Source organism: Entelurus aequoreus, linkage group LG15 (assembly GCF_033978785.1).
Source record: "Entelurus aequoreus isolate RoL-2023_Sb linkage group LG15, RoL_Eaeq_v1.1, whole genome shotgun sequence".
NCBI classification, from domain to species: domain Eukaryota; kingdom Metazoa; phylum Chordata; class Actinopteri; order Syngnathiformes; family Syngnathidae; genus Entelurus; species Entelurus aequoreus.
In genome coordinates, this window is record NC_084745.1 from 39506313 (window position 1) to 39533671 (window position 27359).

Sequence of the window (27359 nt, forward strand, 5' to 3'; positions counted from 1 at the left end):
AAAGTAGGGATGATGTTCGAAACCGGTTCTCCCGGTTGTTCGATAAGAAAAGAACCGATTCCATGGACTCGAATCCCTTTTTGAGAACCGGTTCCCGTTATCGAGGCCACTATAGTAAAGAAAAAGAGTTGGTTCTTTATTCGAATCCCTGAGAATGAATCCCTTCCCACAGGAAATGCCCTGTGGAACGGCAATGTTATGCCCATTTGATTGTAGACTCTTACTGACACCTTGTGGCCATATGAAAATACTATGCGTCATTAGTTTGGCGACGTCAGTTCAGTTCATGAGACAACTGAGAAGTAGACAAGTTGTGTTAGCTCTTACAAGCCTTGGAAAAGATAAGTCTGTAAGTAAACTGTTTAACTTCTTTATGTAACTCAATATTAAGGTGGAAAGTGGTTAAATTTGATACTAAGATGTTTATTGAAAAACGATTTTTGTGCACTGCTTCAATGGATGTTTTGAGGACTTAAAATGGCTGCCAATCGTGTATTTCCACCATCGAAATAGTTTCAACACTCAGAAGTATTTGTTTGATGATAGTACTGTATATTTGTGTGAAGCTAATATTTACATATTGTGTATTACATTTCAGTATGTTAATTGAGTCACATAGCTTGTACATTTGTCATTGTGTGTATTTCAGTTTAAAAAAATAAAAAATAACAGTCCAGTGTAAGACAAAAATAAAGATAGGAAAAGACAAAGCAAGATCAACAACAATAAAGAGCCTAAATGGATTAATCTGCTTTGGAACTTTATTAGACGTCTTAGATTGTTTGTTAGCTGTCTGCCAAGCTGTATAACCTCAACACGTATAGTGAGGGCAGAACAGGCAATATGCAATTATTGCCAGGCTTTGCTCTCATGTATGGGGGGAAGAATTGTTGATTGATGACTGTGGTGTTCTTAATGTCATAGTGTGTGTAGTTAGTATGTTCCAATAGCAGCAGAAGTGCACTTTTTGGAGAACTGTATTATTTTCAGTTTTGTGCCCAAGGGAATGATTTTATTTAACGCTATATTATTATTTATACACCTATAGTGATCACAGAGACAGGTTGTTTTTGTGTTACTGTATATATTTGTTTTTCTGAAAAATCCCACTTAATATACTTTGGGTAACAACAGTCAATATTTTTTTTTTTTTTTTTTAGGGGGGTAACAGTCAATATTTATTTATTTATTTTATTTTATTTTTTCTTATAAAATAAAAGTGAGCTTTTGTTAAACCAAATATTGTTTTTTTTTCATATACAACCTATCTGGAATCAATAAGAGAATCGATAAGGAATCGGTTCGATAAGAGGATTTGATAATGGGCTCAAACGTGATAATTTCTTATCAAACATCATCCCTAGTACAAAGTATAAAATTGTGTGTACTATTAGCCGGTGTGTTGTGGGTGATCTACTAAGACTGTGTGTACAATGGATAACCGCCATATATAAATGAGTATTTTGTGTGTACTATGTGTCACCATGGAGACACTCATTTACTGCACATCCATGACATGCTCCAACCTGTGTTGTTTTATTATGTTATGTACCACGCAGCACACAAATATAATCAGCTCCACCTTCTTTAGAAGTTCCTCCAGCGAATACAACGGAACCTAATTTTTAGCACGCCGAAGCTGCATTATGGGACACGCTTGCACTGACAGTGAAGATGCTGGAATGATCCAGGTGCATGAAAAGCATGTTGCAAGATGTTTTTTTCATTTATATATAGAGGAGATATACATTTGTTTTGGTGTCTGCTGGCTCCAAATCAGCCCTTAAAGGGTCTGTTTGCAACTTGCTCTACGTTGCATTCAAGAACACCATCGGCTAACTTATGTTACATTAGTGGTTTAACAGAACACATTTAATAAACAAATGTCTATATTTGTCACAATTAGAAATGTTGGCTTTGATTGGCTTTATTTCATGTCCGTACACGGGCACATTCCCACGGTGCCTGCTCAACAACAGGAGAGATCTTCGCGTAGGAAAGGATTAAAAAAGGGATGCAATGGCCGCCGTGCAAAGTTTAAACAAGTGAGCGAGACTATAAATCATTCCAAACACCGCCCTTGCGCCTTGCTTTTGTTATTTTTCTGCGTCTGCGTATCCTGAAGGTTTGAATTAGAAACTAGGATCCACTATGGACTGGAATCTCACATAATATGCTAGATCCACTCGACGTCCATTGCACCGGTCACCCAGAGGGGCGTGGGGGGTTCTGCGGTCCCCTCCAAGGTTTCTCATTGTATCCCATTGGGTTGAGTTTTTTCTTGCCCTGATGTGGGATCTGAGCCGAGGATGTCTTTGTGGCTTGTGCAGCCCTTTGAGACACTCGTGATTTAGGGCTATATAAATAAACTTTGATTGATTGATTGATGATAATGCAGATCACAATGATAGGACGCGAGCGACTTCTAAGCATCCACCTGACTGCAGCAGCTTTAAGTTAGCAACTATAAAATGTAATTGCTGGACAAAAAAAAAAGGCAAATATTTTTATTTCTAACAGTCCGAATATGTTGACAAAAGATTCTTTCTCCATTGTCTGTCATTGCAGAGCCATTTGTAACCGTGACAGTTTGCATGCACCTAAATATTGACACGAAACAGTTTCAGGTGTGTGTTTTGTGTGTTTTAATAATCACAATATATTCTGCACATACATGAAGACAAACACACTAAATGGATTGTGTGAATTATTATGATCATTTAAAAGACACAATCATCTGCACACAAAAGAGTTCCCCTTCAAAGGCTGTACAAATACATTTAGATAGATTTTTTTTTTTTTGATGATTGACACATACCATACACACTACATACTGTACTGTACGTTCATACTGAAAGTAAGGAGTTAACCGTCATGACAGAAGTGAAATCTGGTTCCCACAGAGAAAGTAAAAGTGTTATCACACTCCAACCTTCTGTGGTCGTAACGTCACCTTGGGTCTAATTAACTGCTGAGCGAGGCTAATCAGCACAGTTGTCCTCTGCATGCACGTTTTCGTCACAACAAACGAATGACAGTCTTGTTGTTTTATTATTGCAGATGAGTAAATCACCTTCACTTCAACAGCCTCTTCTAGTATCAGTATATGGTCGATACTACAGTGATTACATTGATATTTTTTTATAATCATATATTTATTTTTTGTAGTTTCCGTTGTTGTTTACTATAAATCGGGGAATAATGATCTCGATACAGGAAGGCTTTGAGGGGAAAACCCAAATGATTTAAATGGAAGCCAATAGTAGATTTTGTTTTTGTTTTGTTATTGTGCACACGACATTTATTTTTGTTAAAAAAAATACATGTGGCATTAAATACCACACGTTTACTACATCCTCTAGTTTACAACCATACTAACTGATTCTACTTCTAATTAGATAAGCTTGATTAAAAATGTGTTACTGCGTTACTTTATTTGCTATAAAACATTTTCACTTCCATAATCTGTTGTCAACGTATCTTAATCGTGATGTGTGTGTGCGTGCGTGTGTGTGTGTGTGTGTGTGTGTGTGTGTGTGAGGGAGTGTGTGTGTGTTTGTGTGTGTGTGTGTATGCGTGTGTGTATGCGTGTGTGTGTGTGTGTGTGTGTGTGTGTGTGTGTGTGTGTGTGTGATGTACAGCTTTATATTGTCAAAGTGTATTAAAATTGGAAATTTTGTCCAGAATGGAACCAATGACCCAGTAATTGCATTATTTTTTATGGGAATATTTGTGTCCAAGTAATAACTTTTGTAATTGTGAACCCTGTATTAAGTTAATTGGGGTTTTACTGTATTGAATTATTTTTGAGAGTACATGCGCTGTATCACAAAATGTAGGAACACAAAAGGAAATAACACAAAATGTACAAGGACCACCTGTATTTGTTTTATTTATCTATTTATATATTTTATTGTATGTTATTTATTTGTATGTTGATTTTATGATTGCATTTAATTGTATACTTTTTATTTGTATGTTGATTTTATGATTGCATTTTATTGTGTATTATCTGATTGTTGATTTTATAATTGCATTTTATTGTATGACATGTATTTGTATATTGATTTGATGAATACATTTTAATGTATATTGTTTACAGAGGCGGGCCTTGTGTTTCCCATCTAGGCCTTCAGTGATATCAGACTTCAATGATTATCTTTCAAAAAATACCATAAATTGATGTCACCACATGACCATTGCTGGAGAAATACTATACAGGAACACATTTACGCCCTACTGGCATTGAACCACGTCAACAGTGTACAAAACGGGTTATTTTCTGGCGCATTTAAAAATCGATTAAAACACATCAGCAATTAAAATATATCTTATGTGGTACTGTCAAAATTAAAATTGCTAAATATTTCAACTAATTATTCGACGCTGTATAAGCCAGTGATACACTTCATCGTCGGCTGATTCGAGTGGAAATGGCGAGCATTTCTCCATATGATCGCCAGAACAGCTGAGCTAGCTTCCGGAGTTGGCCAACATAGTCTCACAAGATGTAGTTTCTCTTTAAATATCCTTCTTGAAAATGGCCTTGCAAATATATATCTGCCACCTAATCAATATTTTGTTCTCCTTCTCTGCTATCCCGGTCTGGCTACGGCGCAACACTTCCTGCTTCCTGCTAAATTGAAACTTGTGAATGGATACTCACTTTGGAGTGACAAGTGAGTATCCAATCACAGTCTCGTTAACATCAGGCTACTTGGATAGGCTACTGTCAACAACTTGTGATCTGATTGGCTATCGCAACTGTCTATCAACTCTGTGTTCTCAAATTCATCCGCTAACGGTCCCGGTGAGTATCCAATCACAGGACGCGTAAATGTCACGTTCAACGTGAGGCTAGCTAGAAGGCCTTACTGACAACAACTCGTGATCTGATTGGCTATCGCAACTGTCTATCAACTCTATGTCCCCGTTCACTTACAGTGCACTGACGCCCACATTGTTGATTTTGAAGGCCTTTGGTAGATTTCACACAGCATGGCAACATAAGCTTGTTGAATTCTGATTGGATACAAACTAAAACTAAAAACAACAGCACTGGAACGAGCATAATATGACATGAAGAGAATATGAGTACTTTTAGATATTTAGGGAAATTAAGTAAAAAAATGATTTTATCTTTGATTATGATCATGATTTCTGGTTATGTTAGGCCAGCAGAGAAGGCCTTGCTGGCCCTGACAGCACACCACTTATTGTTTATTTGAATACTGATTTCATGATTACATTTTATTGTATGCCATTTATTTTATCGATTTTATAAAATACATTTTATTGTATGCTATTTTTTTGTATGTTCATTTTATGATTGCCTTTTATGGTTTATTATTCATTTCTATATTAATTTTATCATTAAATGTTATTGTATGCGGTTTATTTGTATGTTGATTTTATGATTGCATTTTGTGGTATAATTATTATTTGTATATGGATTTAGTCATTACATTATATTGTGTGTCTTGTATTTGTATGTAGATTGTATGACTGAATTTTATTGTATATTACTTATTTGCATGTTCATTTTATTATTGCATTTATTGTATGCCATTTATTTGTGTGTTGATTTTATGATTGCATTTTATTGAATGCCATTTATTTGTATTTTGATTGGATGACAATGTCTTACCGCAAACATTGGTAAGACATTATCAAAAGTTTCACTTGACGTCTTACTCGGCTGCTGTCGTGTTGAACTCAAGTAGAGTGAAACTATTGAATACTTGGCTGTGGAAATATGGATTGGGTAAAAGTTATTACAGAGTTGTTAAGATATTCCATCATAAAGGTACAAAAAAGTTGTTAAAACAAACAAAAAACACAGGGAAAGGTTGCTGCCGTGTTCATACTGTCATTCTCTTCTCTTGAACTTAAATTGTAGAGGGATGTTTAGGATTGATTTACATTTCCTATTGTCCATATATTTATGATACACATGAGAAGTTTGGATCAGGAATATTTAGCTCAGTTGGTGAGCTGCTAAAAAGATGAACAAGGTGGAAGCTACCAGACCGCTGTAAAAAAGTGGCGTAGAAACGAAAAGGACAATGTCGGGATGCTATGAGGATTAAATAAGCCCCGCCTTTTTTCCCCTGGCGGCTTCAGTTAAGGGCGTGCGGAACACATTTGTGTCAGGCGGCTGGGAATGTTAACAAGCAGCATGGCGGCTCCAATAATAGCTTGATGTTTTTCTTTAAGCCAATACTACACGAAAGTAACGAAGGTACTTAAGGTTCAGTTAGGGCTCAACAAATTCAAAGAGTTCAACATGAACAACACTGATCATGTGACACCAAAAAACTACTACAGCTAATATAATATACAGAATGCAGTGGAACCCGCTTATTATGTTGACAATCAGGCAGTGAGAAACAGTCACTGGGACCAATAAAAGGAGGAGGAGGAGCAAGAACATACATTGCTGCTCGTTTAAATCTGTTGTCACGGAGATGAAATGCATGGACTTCTCTCTAGAGGGGGAAAGGAAACCAGGATAAAACCAGCAAGTTTGATCATTTTTGGAGATAGAAACCCAGAAAGTGTTTAGAAGAAGAATAATTTGTTGTTGTCACATGTTTTACGTACTGCAAAATGTTGTCTGCATTTGACCCACAATCTTTTATGTTTCCTTTTAAGTAGAATTGTACCTCAACTTACGAGTGTTTTGAGATAACATCTGTCTCAGCTAATTATTATGCTTTAAAATGTGTGTTACACGCCTGCCTACCACTAGTTGGCGTACTGAATGTCACAGTAAACCCTGTAAGATCCAACCAAAACATCCACTCTTACTCACTAGCATTAGCTTATAGCAAGAGATGGACATAACTTTTTTTTCTAAGCATGGGAAGGAAGGAAGCGGGTGTGAAGGACAGTGCTGAGAAGGAGTGGATGATATTCATTGAATTAAAGAAGGAAATCATCATAAACATGACGGAGCGTTTAGCTAGCTCACTTGGCGAAGCAGTGTGTATAAGGTAAGACGATATCTGGCGTTTGGGATCTGCATAAATCCTGAAAAATTGTGCGGGTCCGCCTTTGTAGTCCGTGCCGACACCATAGTCGATAAGCTTCTTCTTTTTCTCTATCTTCTTGTTATGGGCAGTGTTGGGTTGGTTACTGAAAACCAGTAACTAGTTACAGTTACCAGTTACTTTATTTCAAAAGTAACTCAGTTACTAACTCAGTTACTTACACCAAAAAGTAATGTGTTACTGTGAAAAGTAACTATTTAGTTACTTCTTTTTTTCTTCTTTTTTTTTTTAAGGCTCCCATTAATGCCTTTTAAGCCTTCATTTCAGTACTGTTATTGCACTGGAGAATAATACAATCTGTTGATCAACTTGACATGCATTTGCATCACTGAACTCTGCTAAGCCATGTGGTCTACATACAACACACAAAGACAAAGATATGTTTCAAAGGGCCAATTTATTTCAGGCCAGAACAAATTGACAAAACTATTTTAAATAGCTGCAACATAACATACATAACTAACAAACAGCATAATAACATAGCTGTAAACCTGGCTTCACCCAAGGAAGGCAAACATGACATACACAAAGCCTAACCAGGTGTTTTTTTCTCTCAAGGAATTGTGAAATAAAATCATGTCTTCAGGAGATCAACACTGTACTGAATCCCAGAACACTCTACGCATTTCCCCAGTTTTAGTTTAGAGATAAGGAAAGACTGGCCTGGCCCACTAGGATCCCTCTTTATGTTTGTGAACTTTATAGTCCATACATTTAGAGTGATGTGATATTCAAACACTCTAGAAGTCTAGAATGAAAAAGTATATAAGAGAATTGACAGAGTGTGTGTACCTTTAGTGCTGAATGATGCGCAGAGGCAGATTGGAGAGTTTTCTTTAGCTCGCTTTCCATTTTTATGTACTCACTATCCACTGTGTCCAGGTATGTGGAAAATGTTTTCCGTGCCATTTGCTGTTTGACGCCGCTAACATGCTAATTAGCTGCCTAGAATCAAGTGACTCCACTGTAGAAATAGCCTGCATGTCTTCTACCACATACGCTGCAATGGCTCTATCAATGTTGTCCTGGCTAGCAGTCCCTCCGTTAAAATCCTTAGGTGGAGGTGAAGTGGCATCAGAGTCTGTGTCTCTCTTTACTAGCTTCGTCAAAGCATGTTGCTTTTGTAGCTGTTTCAGCAGATTTGAATTGCTGTTTTGGGCAGTAGATGGGATCTTTGATCCAAGACACAACTTACATTTAACTAAAATGTTCTTTTCTTTGTGCTTGACAAAAGAAAAGTAGTGCGAATATCTCCATCTTAAGAAACTCAACTTCAGCTCCGCCATGATGTCGTGTTAGTAAACACAGACACCCCCCCCCCCCCCCCCCCCCCACACACACACACACACAGAGCGCGCCTCTTCTCTCCCTTGTGAGACAGGAAGATTCAGACACTGCAGCTCTCCAATAAAACACACTCAGATCTTCTGTTTCTAGCCGACACTACATAAAAAATAACGTAAAATAACGCAGTAAGGCATCATGTAGTAACGGTAACTGAGTTACTGAATATAAAAAATAACGCGTTAGACTACTAGTTACCGCCAAAAATAACGCGTTAGTCCCAACACTGGTTATGGGACATTCATCCTCCACTGTTGCCATTTGTAATATAAAGTAGTGTAAAGTTCTTACTTATATCTGTCAGTAAACTCACCATGAAAGCGCTAAAACATACCGGTGTAGTGAGTATACATTATTCACCCAAGGAACTTTAGTTATTAGAGAGTTGTGGTCGGACGGTTTTTCACAGGACACATTTCCAGCGTTGTTGTTGCACTAGTGAGCCACGGATGAGAAGATGCTGCTCCGTTATTGGTTTGAAAATAGACCATTCATCGGCAGTGCGCCTTATAATCTGATGCGCCCTATTGTCCGGAAAATACGGTACATAAAAACATTGTTTTCCTAAACTCAGATTTGTCATATTGTCATTCTGCCACGTTTACAACTTATAAGAATGTGTCCATTTTCAGATTCTTTAGTTCGAGTCTAAATATTGAGAGTTGAGTAGGATCTATTTATTCCCTTAAAGAGGAACTGCACTATTTTTTTATTTTTTTTATTGTGTCTATCGTTCACAATCATTATAAGAGACAAAAAGACAAAAAAAAATATTTTTTTTTTTTTTTGCATTCTAACAAGGCTCGTTCTCGGTGACTAGCAATGCAGCTAATGTTAGCGATCAATTCTACCTCTAAATCACTTTAAAAATGCATTCAAAAACTGTTGGAGCGTAGCACTGCTAGTCTGCACCATACTGAAGCAGCATGGGTCAATAATAACAATATCTAAACATTTATCCATGAAAATAGGGAAAAGCTGCTGATGGTGTGTTTAAAGAAGAGGAAGCTGCAAGAAGACAGTGTAGAAGTCCACTCTCCAAGATGAACATTGTACATTATTATTAATGTACTACATTTTATTTTATTGTATTGTTTTTTAACACTATTTATTATCTTAAAGTTATTTTTTTCTTTTTAAAAGGCATGTTACATGCTTAAAATATTTTTTTTTTGTGGCCAAGCACTGATTAAATTGATTTTAATTTTATTTTAATGGGTGACGCTGTTTCGCAATACAAGTTTTTTAAAGTACGGACTGGGTCACAGAACCAATTAAACTTCCATCCATCCATTTTCTACCGCTTGTCCCTTTTGGGGTCGCGGGGGGTGCTGGAGCCTATCGCAGCTTGTGAATTGATTATATTTGTATGCGAGCACAGGGTCATACTGTATCAAGGTTAATTTGTGTCCTTATTAACAAAGCTTTTTTTTTACACTGAATTTATATAACTAAATGTTTTTGCATTTTAATTTTGTGAACTTAATCAAATTATGCTGACAATTTCATTGAATAAAAATTAGTGAACAAAATGTGTGTTTGAAAATGGGTCTACAGTGTTTTAAAATTCAGTTTATAATAAACTAAGACCCATCCAAATGATCAGAATCAGGTGTCCTAATCACTTGGCCCAGCCACAGGTGTATTATATCAAGGGCTTAGGCATGGGGTCTGTTTCTACAAACATTTGTGAAAGAATGGGCCGCTCTCAGGAGCTCAGTGATTTCCAGCGTGGAACTGTCATAGGATGCCACCTGTGCAACAAATCCAGTTGTGAAATGTCCTCGCTCCTAAATATTCCAAAGTCAACTGTCGGCTTTATTATAAGAAAATGGAAGAGTTTGGGAACAACAGCAACTCAGCCACCAAGTGGTAGGCCACATAATCTTACAGAGAGGGGTCAGCGGATGCTGAAGCGCATAGTGCAAAGAGGTTGCCGACTTTTTGCACAGTCAGTTGCTACAGAGCTCCAAACTTCATGTGACCTTCCAATTAGCCCATGTAACAGTAAGCAGAGAGCTTCAAGGAATGGGTTTCCATGGCTGAGCAGCGTCATCTAAGCCATACATCACCAAGTCCAATGCAAAGTGTTGGATGCAGTGGTGTAAAGCACGTCGCCACTGGACTCTAGAGCAGTGGTGACGCGTTCTCTGGAGTGATGAATCACACTTTTCCATCTGGCAATCTGATGGACGAGTCTGGGTTTGGAGGTTGCCAGGAGAACTGTACATTTCTGACTGAATTGTGTGAAATTTGGTGGAGAAGGAATTATAGTTTGGGGTTGTTTTTTAGGAGTTGGGCTTGGCCCCTTAGTTCCAGTGAAAGAAACTTTGAGTGCTTCAGGATACCAAAACATTTTGGACAATTCCATGCTCCCAACCTTGTGGGAACAGTTTGGAGCGGACCCCTTCCTCTTCCAACATGACTGTGCACCAGTGCACAAAGCAAGGTCCATAAAGACATGGATGACAGAGTCTGGTGTGGATGAACATGACTGGCCTGCACAGAGTCCTGACCTGAACCCGGTAGAACACCTTTGGGATGAATTAGAATGGAGACTGAGAGCCAGGTCTCCTCGACCAACGTCAGTGTGTGACCTCACCAATGCGCTTTTGGAAGAATGGTCGCAAATTCCTATAAACACACTCCGCAACCTTGTGGACAGCCTTCCCAGAAGAGTTGAAGCTGTAATAGCTACAAAAGGTGGACCGACATCATATTGAACCCTATGGGTTAGGAATGGCATGGCACTTCAAGTTCATATGTGAGTCAAGGGAGGTGGCCAAATACTTTTGGCAGTATAGTGTATATACATGCATACACATATATATACATATATATATACACACACACACATACACTGAACAAAAATATAAAAGCAATACTTTTGTTACTGCTCCTATAATTCATGAGTTGAATTCAAAGATCTAAAACATTTACTCTATACACAAAAGACCTATTCCTCTCCAACATTGTTCATAAATTTGTCTAAATCTGTGTTAGTGAGCAATTATTTTTTGCCAAGATAATCCATCCTACCTCACAGGTGTGGCATATCAAGATGCTGATTAAACAGCACGATTATTGCACAGGTGTGCCCCAGGCTGCCCACAATAAAAGTCCACTCTGAAATCTGCAGTTGTATCACACAGCACAAATGCCATAGATGTTGCAAGTGTTAAGGGAGCGCGCAGTTGGCATGCTAACTGCAGGAATGTCCACCGGAGATGTTGCCCGTGAATTGAATGTACATTTCTCTACCATAAGCCGTCTCCAAAGGCGTTTCAGATAATTTGGCAGTACATCCAACCAGCCTCACAACCGCACACCATGTGTAACCATACCAGCCCAGGACCTCCACATCCAGCAGGTGCACCTCCATGATTGTCTGAGACCAGCCACCCTGACAGCTGCTGCAACAATTGGTTTGCATAACCAAATAATTTCTGCGCAAACTGTAAAAAACGGACTCAGGGAAGCTCATCTGCATGCTCGTCGGCCTCATCGGGGTCTCGACTTGGGTGGGCAAATGCTTATAATTGATGGCGTCTGGCATGTTGGAGAGGTGTTCTCCTCATGGATGAATGATGAATCTCGGTTTTCACGGTTCAGGGCAGATGTTAGACAGTGTGAGTAGCGTCGTGTGGGAGAGCAGTTTGCTGATGTCAACGTTGTGAATTGAGTGGTAATGGTGGGGGTGGGGTAATGGTATGGGCAGGCGTATATTATGGGCAACGAACGCAAGTACATTTTATTGACAGTGTTTTAAATGCACAGAGATACCGTGACGAGATCCTGAGGCACATTGTTGTGCCATTCACCTGATCACCATCCCCTCATATTGCAGCACTGTGAGCTGAGATGGATTATCTTGGCAAAGAAAAATGCTCACTAACACAGATTTAGACAGATTTGTGAACAATGTTTGAGAAAAATAGGCCTTTTGTGTCTATAGGAAAAGTTTTAGATCTTTGAGCTCAACTAATGACAAATGGGAGCAAAAACAAAAGTGTTGCGATTATTTTTGTTCAGTATATACAGTCGCGATCAAAAGTTTACATACACTTGTAAAGAACATAATGTCATGGCTGTCTTGAGTTTCCAATAATTTCTACATCTCTTATTTTTTTGTAATAGAGTGATTGGAGCACATACTTGTTGGTCACAAAAAACATTCATGCAGTTTGGTTCTTTTATAGACTTAGACAAACTTTAATGATCCACAAGGGAAATTGTTCAACACAGTAGCTCAGTTACAATGATGGAAAGTGTAAGGATGGAAAGGACAATGCAGGTATAAATAGACTAATATAGCTATAAAAAAATCTAGCATATATACGAATATATACATAATATGCGTACAGAATAATTTATATACAGATATATTATATTATGTCTATAACATATATACAATATAAACCAATGACCATGTACAATATTACAGTATATACAGTATATATGACAGCAGCAGCATAAAATAGAGAGTAGGTCTATTTATTATTTATTTATGAATTTATTATGGGTAATATCACATGCACAAAGATATAAGACCTTCTGGAGGAAAGTTCTGTGGTCAGATTAAACAAAAATTGAGCTGTTTGGCCACAATACCCAGCAATATGTTTGGAGGAGAAAAGGTGAGGCCTTTAATCCCAGGAACACCATTCCTACCGTCAAGCATGGTGGTGGTAGTATTATGCTCTGGGCTTGCTTTGCCGCCAATGGAACTGGTGCTTTAAATGGGACAATGAAAAAGGAGGATTACCTCCAAATTCTTCAGGACAACCTAAAATCATCAGCTCGGAGGTTGGGTCTTGGGCGCAGTTGGGTGTTCCAACAGGACAATGGCCCCAAACACACGTCAAAAGTGGTAAAGGAATGGCTAAATCAGGCTAGAATTAAGGTTTTTGAATGGCCTTCCCAAAGTCCTGACTTAAACGTGTGGACAATGCTGAAGAAACAAGTTAAGGTCAGAAAACCAACAAATTTAGCTGAACTGCACCAATTTTGTCAAGAGGAGTGGTCAAAAATTCTAACAGAAGCTGGTGGATGGCTACCAAAATCGCCTTATTAGGAACATGTAACCAAATATTAACATTGCTGTACGTATACTTTTGACCCAGCAGATTTGGTCACATTTTTAGTAGACTCATTTATAAATTCATAAAAGAACCAAACTTCATGAATGTTTTTTGTGACCAACAAGTATGTGCTCCAATCACTCTATCACATGTTTATTATTTCCGTCAAAACCACATGCATGGTGTGCCGCTTTTGTTGACATATAATGTGAGATTGGTCTGTTTGTGTTGACATGTATTGTAATTATTGGCAACTTCATTCATAACAATTGTCTAATATGCACTCACTGACTTCCTGATGAGCTTCAAAATAAAAGCATGCCAACAACTACCACAACATACACATTTGTTTTCATCTTTTAGATTGTTAACCACCAAAAGAAACATTTGTAAAACCTAGAAGCGAATTCGCACAGCAGCTCTGTTAAAGTTAAAGTTAAAGTACCAATGATTGTCACACACACACTAGGTGTGGTGAAATTTGTCCTCTGCATTTGACCCATCCCCTTGATCACCCCCTGGGAGGTGAGGGGAGCAGTGGGCAGCAGCGTAGCCGCGCCCGGGAATCATTTTTGGTGATTTAACCCCCAATTCCAACCCTTGATGCTGAGTGCCAAGCAGGGAGGTAATGGGTCCCATTTTTATAGTCTTTGGTATGACCCGGCCGGGGTTTGAACTCACAACCTACCGATCTCAGGGCGGACACTCTAACCACTAGGCCAGGGGTCGGCAACCCAAAATGTTGAAAGAGCCATATTGGACCAAAAATACAAAAACAAATCTGTCTGGAGCCGCAAAAAATTAAAAGCCATATTACATACAGATAGTGTGTCATGAGATACAAATTGAATTAAGATGACTTAAAGTAAACTAAATGACCTCAAATGTAGCTACAGATGAGGCATAATGATGCAATATGTACATATAGCTAGCCTAAATAGCATGTTAGCATCGATTAGCTTGCAGTCATGCAGTGACCAAATATGTCTGATTAGCACTCCACACAAGTCAATAACATCAACAAAACTCACCTTTGTGCATTCATGCACAACGTTTAAAGTTTGGTGGACAAAATGAGACAAAAAAAGAAGTGGCATAAAACACGTCCTAGAAAGTCGGAGAAAGTTATACATGGAAACAAACTAAGGTGAGTTCAAGGACCGCCAAAATGAGTAGGACAAAACGGCGCTCGCCAAATACTCGAATCAGTGAAGCATGTTTAATACAAACAGTGTGCTTTATAACAATTAGGGAGGTTTGTGTCATGTTTGTCCTCCTACAGAAACCATATTAAAACAAAAAATATATTTTTTTCCCCTCATCTTTTTCCATATTTCATACATTTATGAAAAAGCTCCAGAGAGCCACTAGGGCGGCGCTAAAGAGCCGCATGCGGCTCTAGAGCCGCGGGTTGCCGACCCCTGCACTAGGCCACTGAGTAGGTAAGATAAGAATATTAATAATACATATGCACAAATGGAAGAAAACCATGTCAACAACACACAATATGCAATCAACACACATTGACATGATGTATGTGAACAAAGTCATGGGTAAATATGCAAACAATGGCAAGTTTCAATTTCAGTTATGTTGACAACCGCTTATGTTGACATCAGTCAACCACTCCTAATGACGTCGACGTGAACAAGTTCCAATGTAATAATATTCTACAAACAGCACTTTAGCGTAAAAATAAAGTTCATATTTGACGCGTGTGAAGATTTAACCCAAACACGTAGCAAAAGTTCACTTCCAAGTTGTCAGTCCACAGCAAAGAAAGGCGGAGCTTAAAGTGGGCGGTGACAAGGAGGTTTTCGAGCAAGGAATGCTGACTAAGCGTGCATGAAAGAGCGTCTCCTCTATTCATCAAACGCACAAAAGAAATTTCAACTGGAAGGAAAAAGCTTTTTCTTCTTTCTTTTCTTCATCTCTAACTCATTTCCCACAAGAACGCTCCCAGAGCAAATATTAGCATCTTAATAGATGTGTAGAGAAGGTGACCCTGAGAATCATTGGACTATTTTTTATCATTCTCATGTTGGCTTTGACCAAATCCTCTAAGAAAACACAATAAAAGACAAAAATCAGTAAAATACTCATCGGCCACTACCAAAACATGTTCTACAGCAGTGATTCTCAAACTGTGGTACGTGTACCACTAGTGGTACGCAGGCTCCCTCTAGTGGTACGCCAAAGAATCACTTGATTAAAGTGCAGTTTCCTATATTCAAACACAGTGTTACTGTTCAAACTCTGTGTGATGTTACAGTGACCAAAGTATTAAATATACTTGTTAAACAAAATATCTGCCCTTTTTTAATAAATAATTAGGCCTACTACGCTAATGTATTTTAATGTTGGTCATTATGGTAGTACTTGGAGAGCCAAGTGTTTTCTGAGGTGGTATTTGGTGAAAAAAGTTTGAGAACCACTGATCTACAGGAATTATGCAGCCTGTCAAACCTTTAATCCGACTGCACAACTTTACCTAAATTCATTTACCAAAAGACCAACTTTGTCACCGGATATTATCTAAAAACTACCATATAAGTCTTGGAATATTTGAGCAATGACTGACGAGGAATGTATCATTTATTTTTATATTAAAGCTCAAATTTATCCATCCAGTTTCTTCTGATGAAGAACTGTGGTGTTTTCATGCTAAACTCATTCCAGCCACAAGAGTAATAGTAAGATTAATGATAGTCTCAGTACTCAGTAGTAGGAGCAGGAATAGTAAGTAGTGTCAATAGTAGTAGAAGTTGTACTAGCAGTAGTGGTATTAGTATTGGTATTAGTAGTAGTAGTAGTAATAGTGGTATTAGTAGTCGTAATAGTAGTAATAGCAGTTAGTAGTGGTAGTACTAGTGTAGTAGTAGTAGTAGTATTAGTAGTTAGTAGTTGTAGTAGTAGTATTTGTAGTATTGATAGTAGTAGCAGTAGTGTTAGCAATAGTAGTTGGCGTAGTAGTAGTAGTAGTAGTAGTGTTAGTAGAAACAGTAGAAGTAGTGTTAGTAGTAGTAGCAGCCGCAGCGGTAATAATAGTAGTAGTGTTAGTAATAGTAGTAATTGTAGTGTTAGTGTTAGTAGTAGTAGTGTTAGAAGTAGTAGTAATGTTAGTCGTGTTAGTAACAGCAATAGTAGTAGGCGTAGTAGTAGTAGTAGTGTTAGTAGTAACAGTAGAAGTAGTGTTGTAGTAGTAGCAGCAGCAGCGGTAATAATATTAGTAGTGTTAGTAATAGTAGTAATTGTAGTGTTAGTGTTAGTAGTAGTAGTGTTAGAAGTAGTAGTAATGTTAGTCGTGTTAGTAGTAGAAGTACTAGTGTTAGAAGTAGTAGTAGTTTTAGTCGTAGTAGTGGAGTTAGTAGTAGTGTTGGTAGTAGAAGTAGTAGTGTTAGTATTAGTAGTGGTATTGGTAGTAGTAGTAGTAGTAGTGTTATTGGTAGTAGTAGTAGTCTTATTAGTAGCAATGTTATTGATAGTAGTAGTAGTTGTGTTAGTGTTAGTAGTAGTGTTGGTAGTAGAAGTAGTAGTGTTAGTAGGAGTAGTGTTATTGGTAGTAGTAGTAGTAGTAGTGTTAGTAGTAGTGGTGTTAGTAGTAGTGTTGGTAGTAGTAGTAGTGTTGGTAGTAGAAGTAGTAGTGTTAGTAGAAGTAGTGTTATTGGTAGTAGTAGTAGTAGTAGTGTTAGTAGTAGTGGTGTTAGTAGTAGTGTTGGTAGTAGAAGTAGTAGTGTTAGTATTAGTAGTGTTATTGGTAGTAGTAGTAGTAGTGTTATTAGTAGTAGTGTTATTGATAGTAGTAGTAGTGTTTGTGTTAGTATTAGTGTTGGTAGTAGAAGTAGTAGTGTTAGTATTAGTAGTGTTATTGGTAGTAGTAGTAGTAGTGTTAGTAATAGTAGTGTTAGTGTTAGTAGTAGTAGTGTCAGTGTTACTAGTAATAGTAGTGTTAGTGTTAGTAGTAGTATAAGTGTTAGTAGTATTAGTAGTAGTGTTATTGATAGTAGTAGTATCACAAAGGAAGAGGACATTTCCAGAGTAGTAGAAGAACAAGAATAACAAGAAGACGACTGACATGGCAGGTTTTTTTTTCTTATTCTTCTGTTATTCCTGATCTTCCTGCCTGAGCAACTTCAGAGTGTGCTGCATCACTCTGAAGCACAAATCAGTCTCTGTTTTAAAAATGCAATCCAAACATTTACCCATGAAAATATAGAGAAGCTGCTGAATGTTATGAAGGGTTTCAGTTATGTTCTGTAAAATAATTGCAATGCCAGTCGAGGATGTGGAAAAGTTGTATGAGGATCTAAAAGCAGAAATCCAAGGCTTCCTGGTAATCCTTCGTGGACTTCAGTGAAACTATGCGAAAAATAAAGGCTTGTTCTAGTTATGTCGACAACCGTTTATGTCAACATCAGGTAGACAGTCAGTTTTGATGGGTGTCAACGTAAGCGGCTTCCGCTGTTTATGCATGTTGGCTGTCCTAAAAAGTGATGTATTACAACACATGACATGACTGCATGTGTACTAGCGGCATGTGTACATGTAGTAAGTCTACATGCATTATGTGTACCTGCTGATCCTGTACTTGTAGTATGTATATATATATAGTATTGCAGTATAGGTACTTGTAGTACATGTACATGTAGTATGTGTACTTGTAGTATGTATATATATATATAGTATTGCAGTATAGGTACTTGTAGTACATGTACATGTAGTATGTGTACTTGTAGTATGTATATATATATATAGTATTGCAGTATAGGTACTTGTAGTACATGTACATGTAGTATGTGTACTTGTAGTATGTATGTATATATAGTATTGCAGTATAGGTACTTGTAGTACATGTACATGTAGTATGTGTACTTGTAGTATGTATATATATATATATAGTATTGCAGTATAGGTACTTGTAGTACATGTACATGTAGTATGTGCACTTGTAGTATGTATATATATATATAGTATTGCAGTATAGGTACTTGTAGTACATGTACATGTAGTATGTGTACTTGTAGTATGTATATATATATATAGTATTGCAGTATAGGTACTTGTAGTACATGTACATGTAGTATGTGTACTTGTAGTATGTATATATATATATAGTATTGCAGTATAGGTACTTGTAGTACATGTACATGTAGTATGTGTACTTGTAGTATGTATGTATATATAGTATTGCAGTATAGGTACTTGTAGTACATGTACATGTAGTATGTGCACTTGTAGTATGTATATATGTAGTGTTGCAGTATAGGTACTTGTAGTAAATGTACATGTAGTATGTGCACTTGTAGTATGTATATATGTAGTATTGCAGTATAGGTACTTGTAGTACATGTACATGTAGTATGTGCACTTGTAGTATGTATATATGTAGTATTGCAGTATAGGTACTTGTAGTACATGTACATGTAGTATGTGCACTTGTAGTATGCATATATGTAGTGTTGCAGTATAGGTACTTGTAGTACATGTACATGTAGTATGTGCACTTGTAGTATGTATATATGTAGTATTGCAGTATAGGTACTTGTAGTACATGTACATGTAGTATGTGCACTTGAAGTATGTATATATGTAGTATTGCAGTATAGGTACTAGTAGTACATGTACATGTAGTATGTGTACTTGTAGTATGTATATATGTAGTATTGCAGTATAGGTACTTGTAGTACATGTACATGTAGTATGTGCACTTGAAGTATGTATATATGTAGTATTGCAGTATAGGTACTAGTAGTACATGTACATGTAGTATGTGCACTTGTAGTATGTATATATGTAGTGTTGCAGTATAGGTACTTGTAGTAAATGTACATGTAGTATGTGCACTTGTAGTATGTAAATATGTAGTATTGCAGTATAGGTACTTGTAGTACATGTACATGTAGTATGTGCACTTGTAGTATGTATATATGTAGTATTGCAGTATAGGTACTTGTAGTAAATGTACATGTAGTATGTGCACTTGTAGTATGTATATATGTAGTATTGCAGTATAGGTACTTGTAGTACATGTACATGTTGTATGTGCACTTGAAGTATGTATATATGTAGTATTGCAGTATAGGTACTAGTAGTACATGTACATGTAGTATGTGCACTTGTAGTATGTATATATGTAGTGTTGCAGTATAGGTACTAGTAGTACATGTACATGTAGTATGTGCACTTGTAGTATGTATATATGTAGTATTGCAGTATAGGTACTTGTAGTACATGTACATGTAGTATGTGCACTTGTAGTATGTATATATGTAGTATTGCAGTATAGGTACTTGTAGTACATGTACATGTAGTATGTGCACTTGTAGTATGTATATATGTAGTGTTGCAGTATAGGTACTTGTAGTAAATGTACATGTAGTGTTGCAGTATAGGTACTTGTAGTAAATGTACATGTAGTATGTGCACTTGTAGTATGTATATATGTAGTATTGCAGTATAGGTACTTGTAGTACATGTACATGTAGTATGTGCACTTGTAGTATGTATATATGTAGTGTTGCAGTATAGGTACTTGTAGTAAATGTACATGTAGTATGTGCACTTGTAGTATGTATATATGTAGTGTTGCAGTATAGGTACTTGTAGTACATGTACATGTAGTATGTGCACTTGCAGTATGTTTACTTGCCGTTGTGTACTTGCAGTCTGTGTACTTGTAGCTTGCACTACAGTATGTGTACTTGTAGTATGTATACATGTAGTACGTGTACATGCACTATGTATACTTGACATTTGTGTACTTGTGGCTTGCAGTAAGTGTACTTGTAGTATTTATACATGTAGTATGTGTAGTTGGAGTATGGGTACTTGTAGTATGTCTACTTGTAGTATGTGTACTTGTTGAATGTGTACTTGCAGCATGTGTACTTGCATGTGTACTTACAGTATGTATACATGGAGTAAGTGTACATGCATTATGTGTATTTGCTATTTTTGTACTTGCAGTCTGTGTACTTGCAGCTTGCAGAATGTGTACTTGTAGTACGTGTACTTGTCGAATGTGTACTTGCAGTATGTATACATGGAGTAAGTGTACATGCATTATGTGTACTTGCAGTCTGTGTACTTGCAGCTTGCAGAATGTATACTTGTAGTATGTGTACATGTAGTATGTGTACTTGCAGTATGCGTACTTGCTGTTTGTGTACTTGCAGTCAGTGTACCTGTAGGTTGCAGTACATAATGTGTACTTGTAGTATTTATACATGTAGTATGTGTACTTGCAGTACGTGTATTTGCAGTATGTACAGTATAGATGTAGTATATATACATGTAGTAAGTGTACATGCAGTATGCATACTTGCCATTCATGTACTTGTAGCTTGCAGTATGTGTACTTGCAGTACGTGTACATGAAGTATGTGTTCTTGTAGTATGTCTACTTGTAGTACGTGTACTTGTTGTACGTGTACTTGCAGAATGTGTACTTGCAGTATGTGTAGTTGCATTATGTGTAAATGTAGTATGTGTACTTGTATGTGTTCTTGTAGAATGTGTACTCATAGTATATGTACTTATAAGTATGTGTTCCTGTAGAATGTGTATACAAATATATGTGTACTTGCAGTACGTGTAATTACAGCTTCTTATAGCAGTGTGTGTGCTTGCAGTATGTATTAGTAGTATGTGTACATGTAGTAGGTGAATGTGTAGTAAGTGTACTTGTAGTACATGTACTTGTAATATGTGAACTTGTAGTATGTGCACTTGTAGTATGTTTACTCGTATGTGATCTTGCAGTATGTGTACTTGTGGTATGATAACTAGCAGTATGTGTTCTTGTAGAAAGTGTATAAGAGTATTTGTGTACTTGTAGAATGTGTACTTACAGTATATGTACTTGTAGAATCTGTATAATAATATTTGTGTACTTGTATAGGATGTGTACATGTTGTATGTGCACTTGTAGTACAGTATGTGTACTTGCAGTATGTGTACCTGAAGTATGTGTATTCGCAGAATTTGTATGAGAGTATTTGTATATTTGCAGAATGTGTACTTGTACTTGTTGAATGTGTATAAGAATATATGTGTACTTGTAGAATGTGTACTTGCAGTACGTGTAATTACAGTATGTGTGTGTGCGCTTGCAGTATGTATTAGTAGTATGTGTACATGTAGTATATGAACATGTAGTAAGTGTACTTGTAGTGTGTGTACTTGTAGTATATGTACTTGTAGAATTTGTACTTGTAGTATGTGCACTCGCATGTGTTCTTGCAGTATGTGTACTTGTGGTATGATAACTAGCAGTATGTGTTCTTGTAGAAAGTGTATGAGTGTTTGTGTACTTGTAGAACGTGTACTTACAGTATATATACTTGTAGAATGTGTATAATAATATTTTTGTACTTGTATGTGTACATGTTGTATGTGCACTTGTAATACATAATGCGTACTTGCAGTATGTGTACCTGCAGAATTTGCATAGGAGTATTTGTATACTTGCAGAATGTGTACTTGCAGTTGTCGAATGTGTATAAGAATATTTGTATACTTGTAGTATGTTTACTTGTAGAATGTGTACTTGCAAATGAGTACTTGCGTGGCGAAGTTGGTAGAGTGGCCGTGCCAGCAATCGGAGGGTTGCTGGTTACTGGGGTTCAATCCCCACCTTTTACCATCTTAGTCACGTCCGTTGTGTCCTTGGGCAAGACACTTCACCCTTGCTCCTGATGGCTGGCTGCTGGTTAGCGCCTTGCATGGCAGCTCCCGCCATCAGTGTGTGAATGTGTGTGTGAATGGGTGAATGTGGAAATACTGTCAAAAGCACTTTGAGTACCTTGAAGGTAGAAAAGCGCTATACAAGTATAACCCATTTATCTTTTACTTGTAGAATTTTTATAGGGATATATATTTGCAGAATGTTCACTCGTAGTATAAAGTGTATATTGTAAATACTGTGTAAAATAAACTGTGCTAACTTGTGTGTCAAGTCAGGTTGTTGTTAATATTTGCATATTATGAATATTCATACACTTTGGGTCAGCAAGAAGCTCCATGATGTTTCATGTCATCAACATCATCATCACCGGGATGCAGCGGCAGCATCCCCGCCCCCCTCTCCCAATGTTCCCCGCCACTCACCCAACGTTTTAACGGCGATCTGGCGCGTCAGAGGCGGCGGAAGGTTGATGCAAACCAGGTCGACGTCCTGATGCAGCAGAACGTCATCGATCCGGTTGGTAAAAAACGGGACGTCCATGTCCTTGGCGAGCTCCTCCGCCTCCTCTTGCGTGTGAGCCCACAGAGCTTTCACGGAAAATCCTTCGTGCTTCAGCAGCGGAATGACGACTCTGGCGGTCAGACTGCTTCCGAACACGCCGACACCGGGAAGCATGCTGGCGGTCTGTCACGTCGGCTGTGACGTCACCTGGGCCATGCACCTGCAACCGTGCACCCGCCGTGCAGCATCGCCTCAGCCCACCGGGATATTTACCGGGGCAGAAAACGGACTCTCTGACGTCATCGCCGGTGGTTAAAAGAGACACTTAAACGCACCATTGCGGCGTCCTGCTGTGTCAGCGCACCTGTACGGCTTCCAGCTCCTGCTAGAACTCAAAATGTCGTCACAAAGCGCGAAATGGAATAAAAACGGAACAAAAATGTGCTAAATTTGACAAGTCGATTTTGTTCTGCTTCGGAGATTCTGCAGCGAACGAAGCGATGCTGCGGCTTTCAACTGCTTGTCAAGTTGCGTGTTATTCACCGGATCATGCTCTTGCCGACTTTTCACAGTAAAAGCACACACTCGCCAAATCCCTTAATCAGGTTTATTAGTTTGTCCAAAACATGTGTCATACATTCTTGAATTGTTTTAATTGGTTTTTATGACTAAGTATGGATTTTACAGTCGAAAAAAAGTATAATCAGTGGTTGATGTAATAGCTTTTACTATAAGGTCAGAGACGGTGCTTTAGTGTGATACATTAGTTTATTTTTTCTGCTCTTGTTTTAACCCTTCAATTTCCGGGTCTTATTAACTTTCATTTTATATACATTAGTATATTTTACTTTATATTAATACATGACGTAATATTTTATCATCCATCTGTAATCTAAAATAATCAATACAATAATTCCCACGTAGGGCAGATCATTCAAATCGACTAGCGTGGCGGTTGACGAGATTGATTTTTAGGTATCTTCTTTATTTGAACAAATACCTGTTATATCACATATTATATAGTTGTTGTATTTCACACAATTTTATTTCATAAATATTTATGGTATTATTTTTATGTATCATCATTGTTTACAAATAGGCATGTTGATGAAATGTTTTTTTGCCGAAAATATATATCTGTATTTTATTCTGATTGTAATCGTGATCAACTCATTCAATGAGTTTGAAAAAATGATCAACTAAAAAGTATTGGTATCAGTATGGACGTGCAGTATCGCCCAACCCAAAGCTTTGCCCATTTTGGCCACTAGAGGGCCTTAAAAGACATGTAAAGAGCACTTTGTTGTTAGAGTAATCCTGTCGTTCTACATTAACAGCATAAAGTACATGTGTACCTCGTGAAACCTGATGTTATGTAACACATGTAGTCGATAGTATATACATTGTAGTATGTATTATAGTATGTTAGAATTTTACTTTGTTACTGAAGATAAAGTATTTAAAAACAACAACATTAAAGTTGTAGTAATATGTATTGTAGTCAAAATGTAATTACAGCTGACCAGTAGGTGGCAGTGCGCTGCATGACAAACTGATGCACAACTTTAACGTCAAGTTAGTAAACAGAGAAGAAAATAACTTTTACATTTCTGTTCAGTTATGCAACAAAAAAAAATCACAATGTTTATTTATAGACTCCAAAATATGGAAAAACTACAAATATCTATGTGCTTTAGAAAAATAAAGGAAATGACTAAAATAAAAACATCTAAAATAAAATACAAACAAGTATTTTATGTACATTCATATACATTTATATATTCTTGTTAGAAGAACAGACAGACAACTTCGACTTTGATTTCAGCACTTTTTTAATATTTACTTGAGGCACAAATATAATTTAATAACAAAGCTACTATAATATTTCTGTATGCTCCCACACAATGTGATTTCTTTCACAGCCTGTAAGGCCGCACGTACACACAAAGACACAAACATTTGCACATTCACACAAACACACTTTTTCATCGCCTTCTAGACTTTTCTAATTCTTTTTCCCTTTTTGGTGAAACAAATTGTTTCAGTGAGTTTTTGATTTGCCTTTTGAGGTAGATATCATATTCCTGTTTTTTTGTTTATGATAAATATTTGATGACGTTTGAGTGCCACTGAGCTCGGCAACACAATTAAAGACAAAAATAAACGTATATAATTTGGGTTGGGGCTCCTTTTTTTAAATTTTTTTTAACTAGACCGTTTTTATTTCTTCCACCTGAGGCTAAAAGCAACAAAGAAAGATAAAAAATGTCAGTTATCAACAACATGGCATGAATGTTTAGTAAAAAGTGAGTTGGACAAGTAAAAGTCAAATAGATTAATCTCCATAAACTTCCTTCCTGCCTCGGTTGATACAAATTTACACACACAAGTTCACACTAAAGCAGTAGGGTCCAAAGTGCATTTTATCCTTTCTTAAATTACTTTATCAGCAATAACACAACAACAAATATGTTTCAGTTTATCAATAACTGAAATCATGTATTTTATAAACTACTTTTATGCAGCAAAGATACTTTTTTTGGGTGGAAAAAGTTAGACCCTCCTGCACTAGAGTGTGTGACAATGTGATTACACAACAACTGAAGAAAAACACAACAAACAACACACAATATGAAGTCAATATGACCACCAGACTAAAACAACTGCAAGGAAATAGGACTTAATAAAAAGAATATGGTACTCAACTGAAAGAAACTGCGAGGATATGAATGGCAAAGAAACATTTTGCAAACCTCACAAGTATTTTTGAGTATTTTCTTGGTTTCCTAACAGGTTGACACACTGAAAAATAGATGTTTCTATACTAAAACCAATGAAATGTAAGTGAAAATGAAATTCATGAAGTTTGTGTTAGCTGACAAAATGTTTATTATTCATTGTTCAAAATTCTGTCTGCAGCTGATTTTTCTTTGCATATTCCAAAATGTCACCGCATGAATTTGATATTTCAATTTTTTGGCACTTTCTCCTACTGTACTACTACATTTTGAGATTGTGTTGATTTAATTCTGTCGTGTCCTCAAACTAATAAAATATTACTTTGAAAAAAAACCCACTATCAGAGATAAATATTAGCCAAAATATAATTAGTCCAACTGAAGTGCTGACATTATGCATAATGTACTTGTCTACTACATTGCTTTCCAAGTAGTATTACTACTACAAGCAAGTAGTATTACTACTACAAGCAAGTAGTACTACTACATGGAACGCCGCGATTGAACAAGTTATTTTGTGTGCGTGAATACAACACACACAAAAAAGCTAAAAATGTTATCCATAATGCTTCAGAATGTTCCGAGAGACTAAAATATGTGAAATATATAACTGACAATATCCTTGCTTGTGGATTATGCACAGCAGGAAGAGGATTTTTTTAAAAATGGGTTTTGCGGCAATCTCAACTTTGCCCTCAACGTAAGCTACTATGTAGAGTGCCGCTTTCCCTCATTTTCAGCAGACTGCATTGCAAAATGATTAAGCCCCCTCTACCTTCCTCTCATGCGAGATCCACCCAGAAATGGGGTCATATAAATCCCTTCCCTACTGTACCTAGATTACCCTCCCCACCCTCCAAAAAAAAAAAAAGGTCCTAAAAACGTTTTATTTAAATATGCCTCTCACTGTTCTTAAAACAAGTTTTATACATTAGCAAAGAAAGACATGTATACAGTATTGTACTTATCAAATATGTATACAATATTGTACATTTTAAATGTGTATACAGTATTTTAATTATACATATACACAGTATTGTACTTACCAAATATGTATACAATATTGTACCTATTAAATATGCATACAGTATTTTAAAAAGGTGTACTTACAAACATCACGTCTTGTTAAAGCATCTTCCTAATGCAAAAGGTTGAATAAATTACCTTGTGAGACAGCGCCCTCTGTTGGATTCTAATCTGCAGCATATTTTCACCTGCAGATAGCGCCATCCAACCATATTGCCATGAAAAACAATGTTTTAAACAAAGAACTGTGTGAACATGCGGGAGCCTGACGTACTGTACTTGTTTTGTGAGCGTGAAGGTTTGGGTGGAGAAAAGTGTCAGGAAGACGACGAGGTGGAACACAACAAGAAAGTGAAACGTAACATAGTAACGTGATGGATAAAAATATAAAGTGTCTATTTCTGTTTTCTCGGCGCAGGAATCGTCTCTGTTGTTGGAGGTCCTGCTGACCTCGCATGGATCCATCATGACATCGCTAACTTCCTGTCCGGGACGTAAATCCCCGCTGACTGTAATTCCCCACGTGTGCATCAGAGGGCGGCGACCTTTCTAAGAGTAGATGGTGATGACCTCACGGCCGCCACCTCGGACCAGCAGGACTCGATTCAAACCTTCTAAGAGAACCTCCAAGAACTCCATGTCTGAGAGCGTGGTGAAGGATGAGGTTAAATAATATCAGCTTGTTAACATAATCCTATTTCTAATAAATACTACACATGTGATCAAATAACCTCATAACGCTCTTCATCAGCTTGTATGGTCGCTGATGATTCATCAAAACAAACGTTTACTCAATATACTCAAACACTTTGAATCCTGCACCATCCTCTCAGACTTTAGCTGCCCTTCCTAGTCTGTGAGCATGAAGTGGTGAGTGCCTGGATGAGAGGTCAAAGGTCTTTAGGACAAACTAAAACAGGCCTGGGCAATT

The 27359-nt window shown here is 37.2% G+C and overlaps 2 protein-coding genes across 7 annotated transcripts in view; both read right to left on the reverse strand.

Moving 5' to 3' along the window:
* gfod1 (glucose-fructose oxidoreductase domain containing 1) overlaps window positions 1-23204 on the reverse strand; it is a 44530-nt gene extending 21326 nt beyond the window's left edge. Inside the window, exon 1 of the mRNA XM_062022075.1 lies at window positions 22586-23204. Coding sequence (XP_061878059.1) covers window positions 22586-22838 — 253 coding nt within the window. The 5' untranslated portion in view covers window positions 22839-23204. The remainder of the gene's footprint in view (window positions 1-22585) is intronic.
* A 1254-nt stretch (window positions 23205-24458) lies between these two features.
* Window positions 24459-27359, reverse strand: part of slc12a7b (solute carrier family 12 member 7b) — a 148623-nt gene continuing 145722 nt past the window's right edge. For 3 of the 6 annotated variants that reach the window (XM_062021515.1, XM_062021519.1, XM_062021520.1), the window contains exon 26: window positions 24459-27069. In XM_062021515.1, coding sequence (XP_061877499.1) covers window positions 26978-27069 — 92 coding nt within the window. In that variant the 3' untranslated portion in view covers window positions 24459-26977. The remainder of the gene's footprint in view (window positions 27070-27359) is intronic. The other 3 variants (XM_062021517.1, XM_062021516.1, XM_062021518.1) reach the window with 1 other exon arrangement.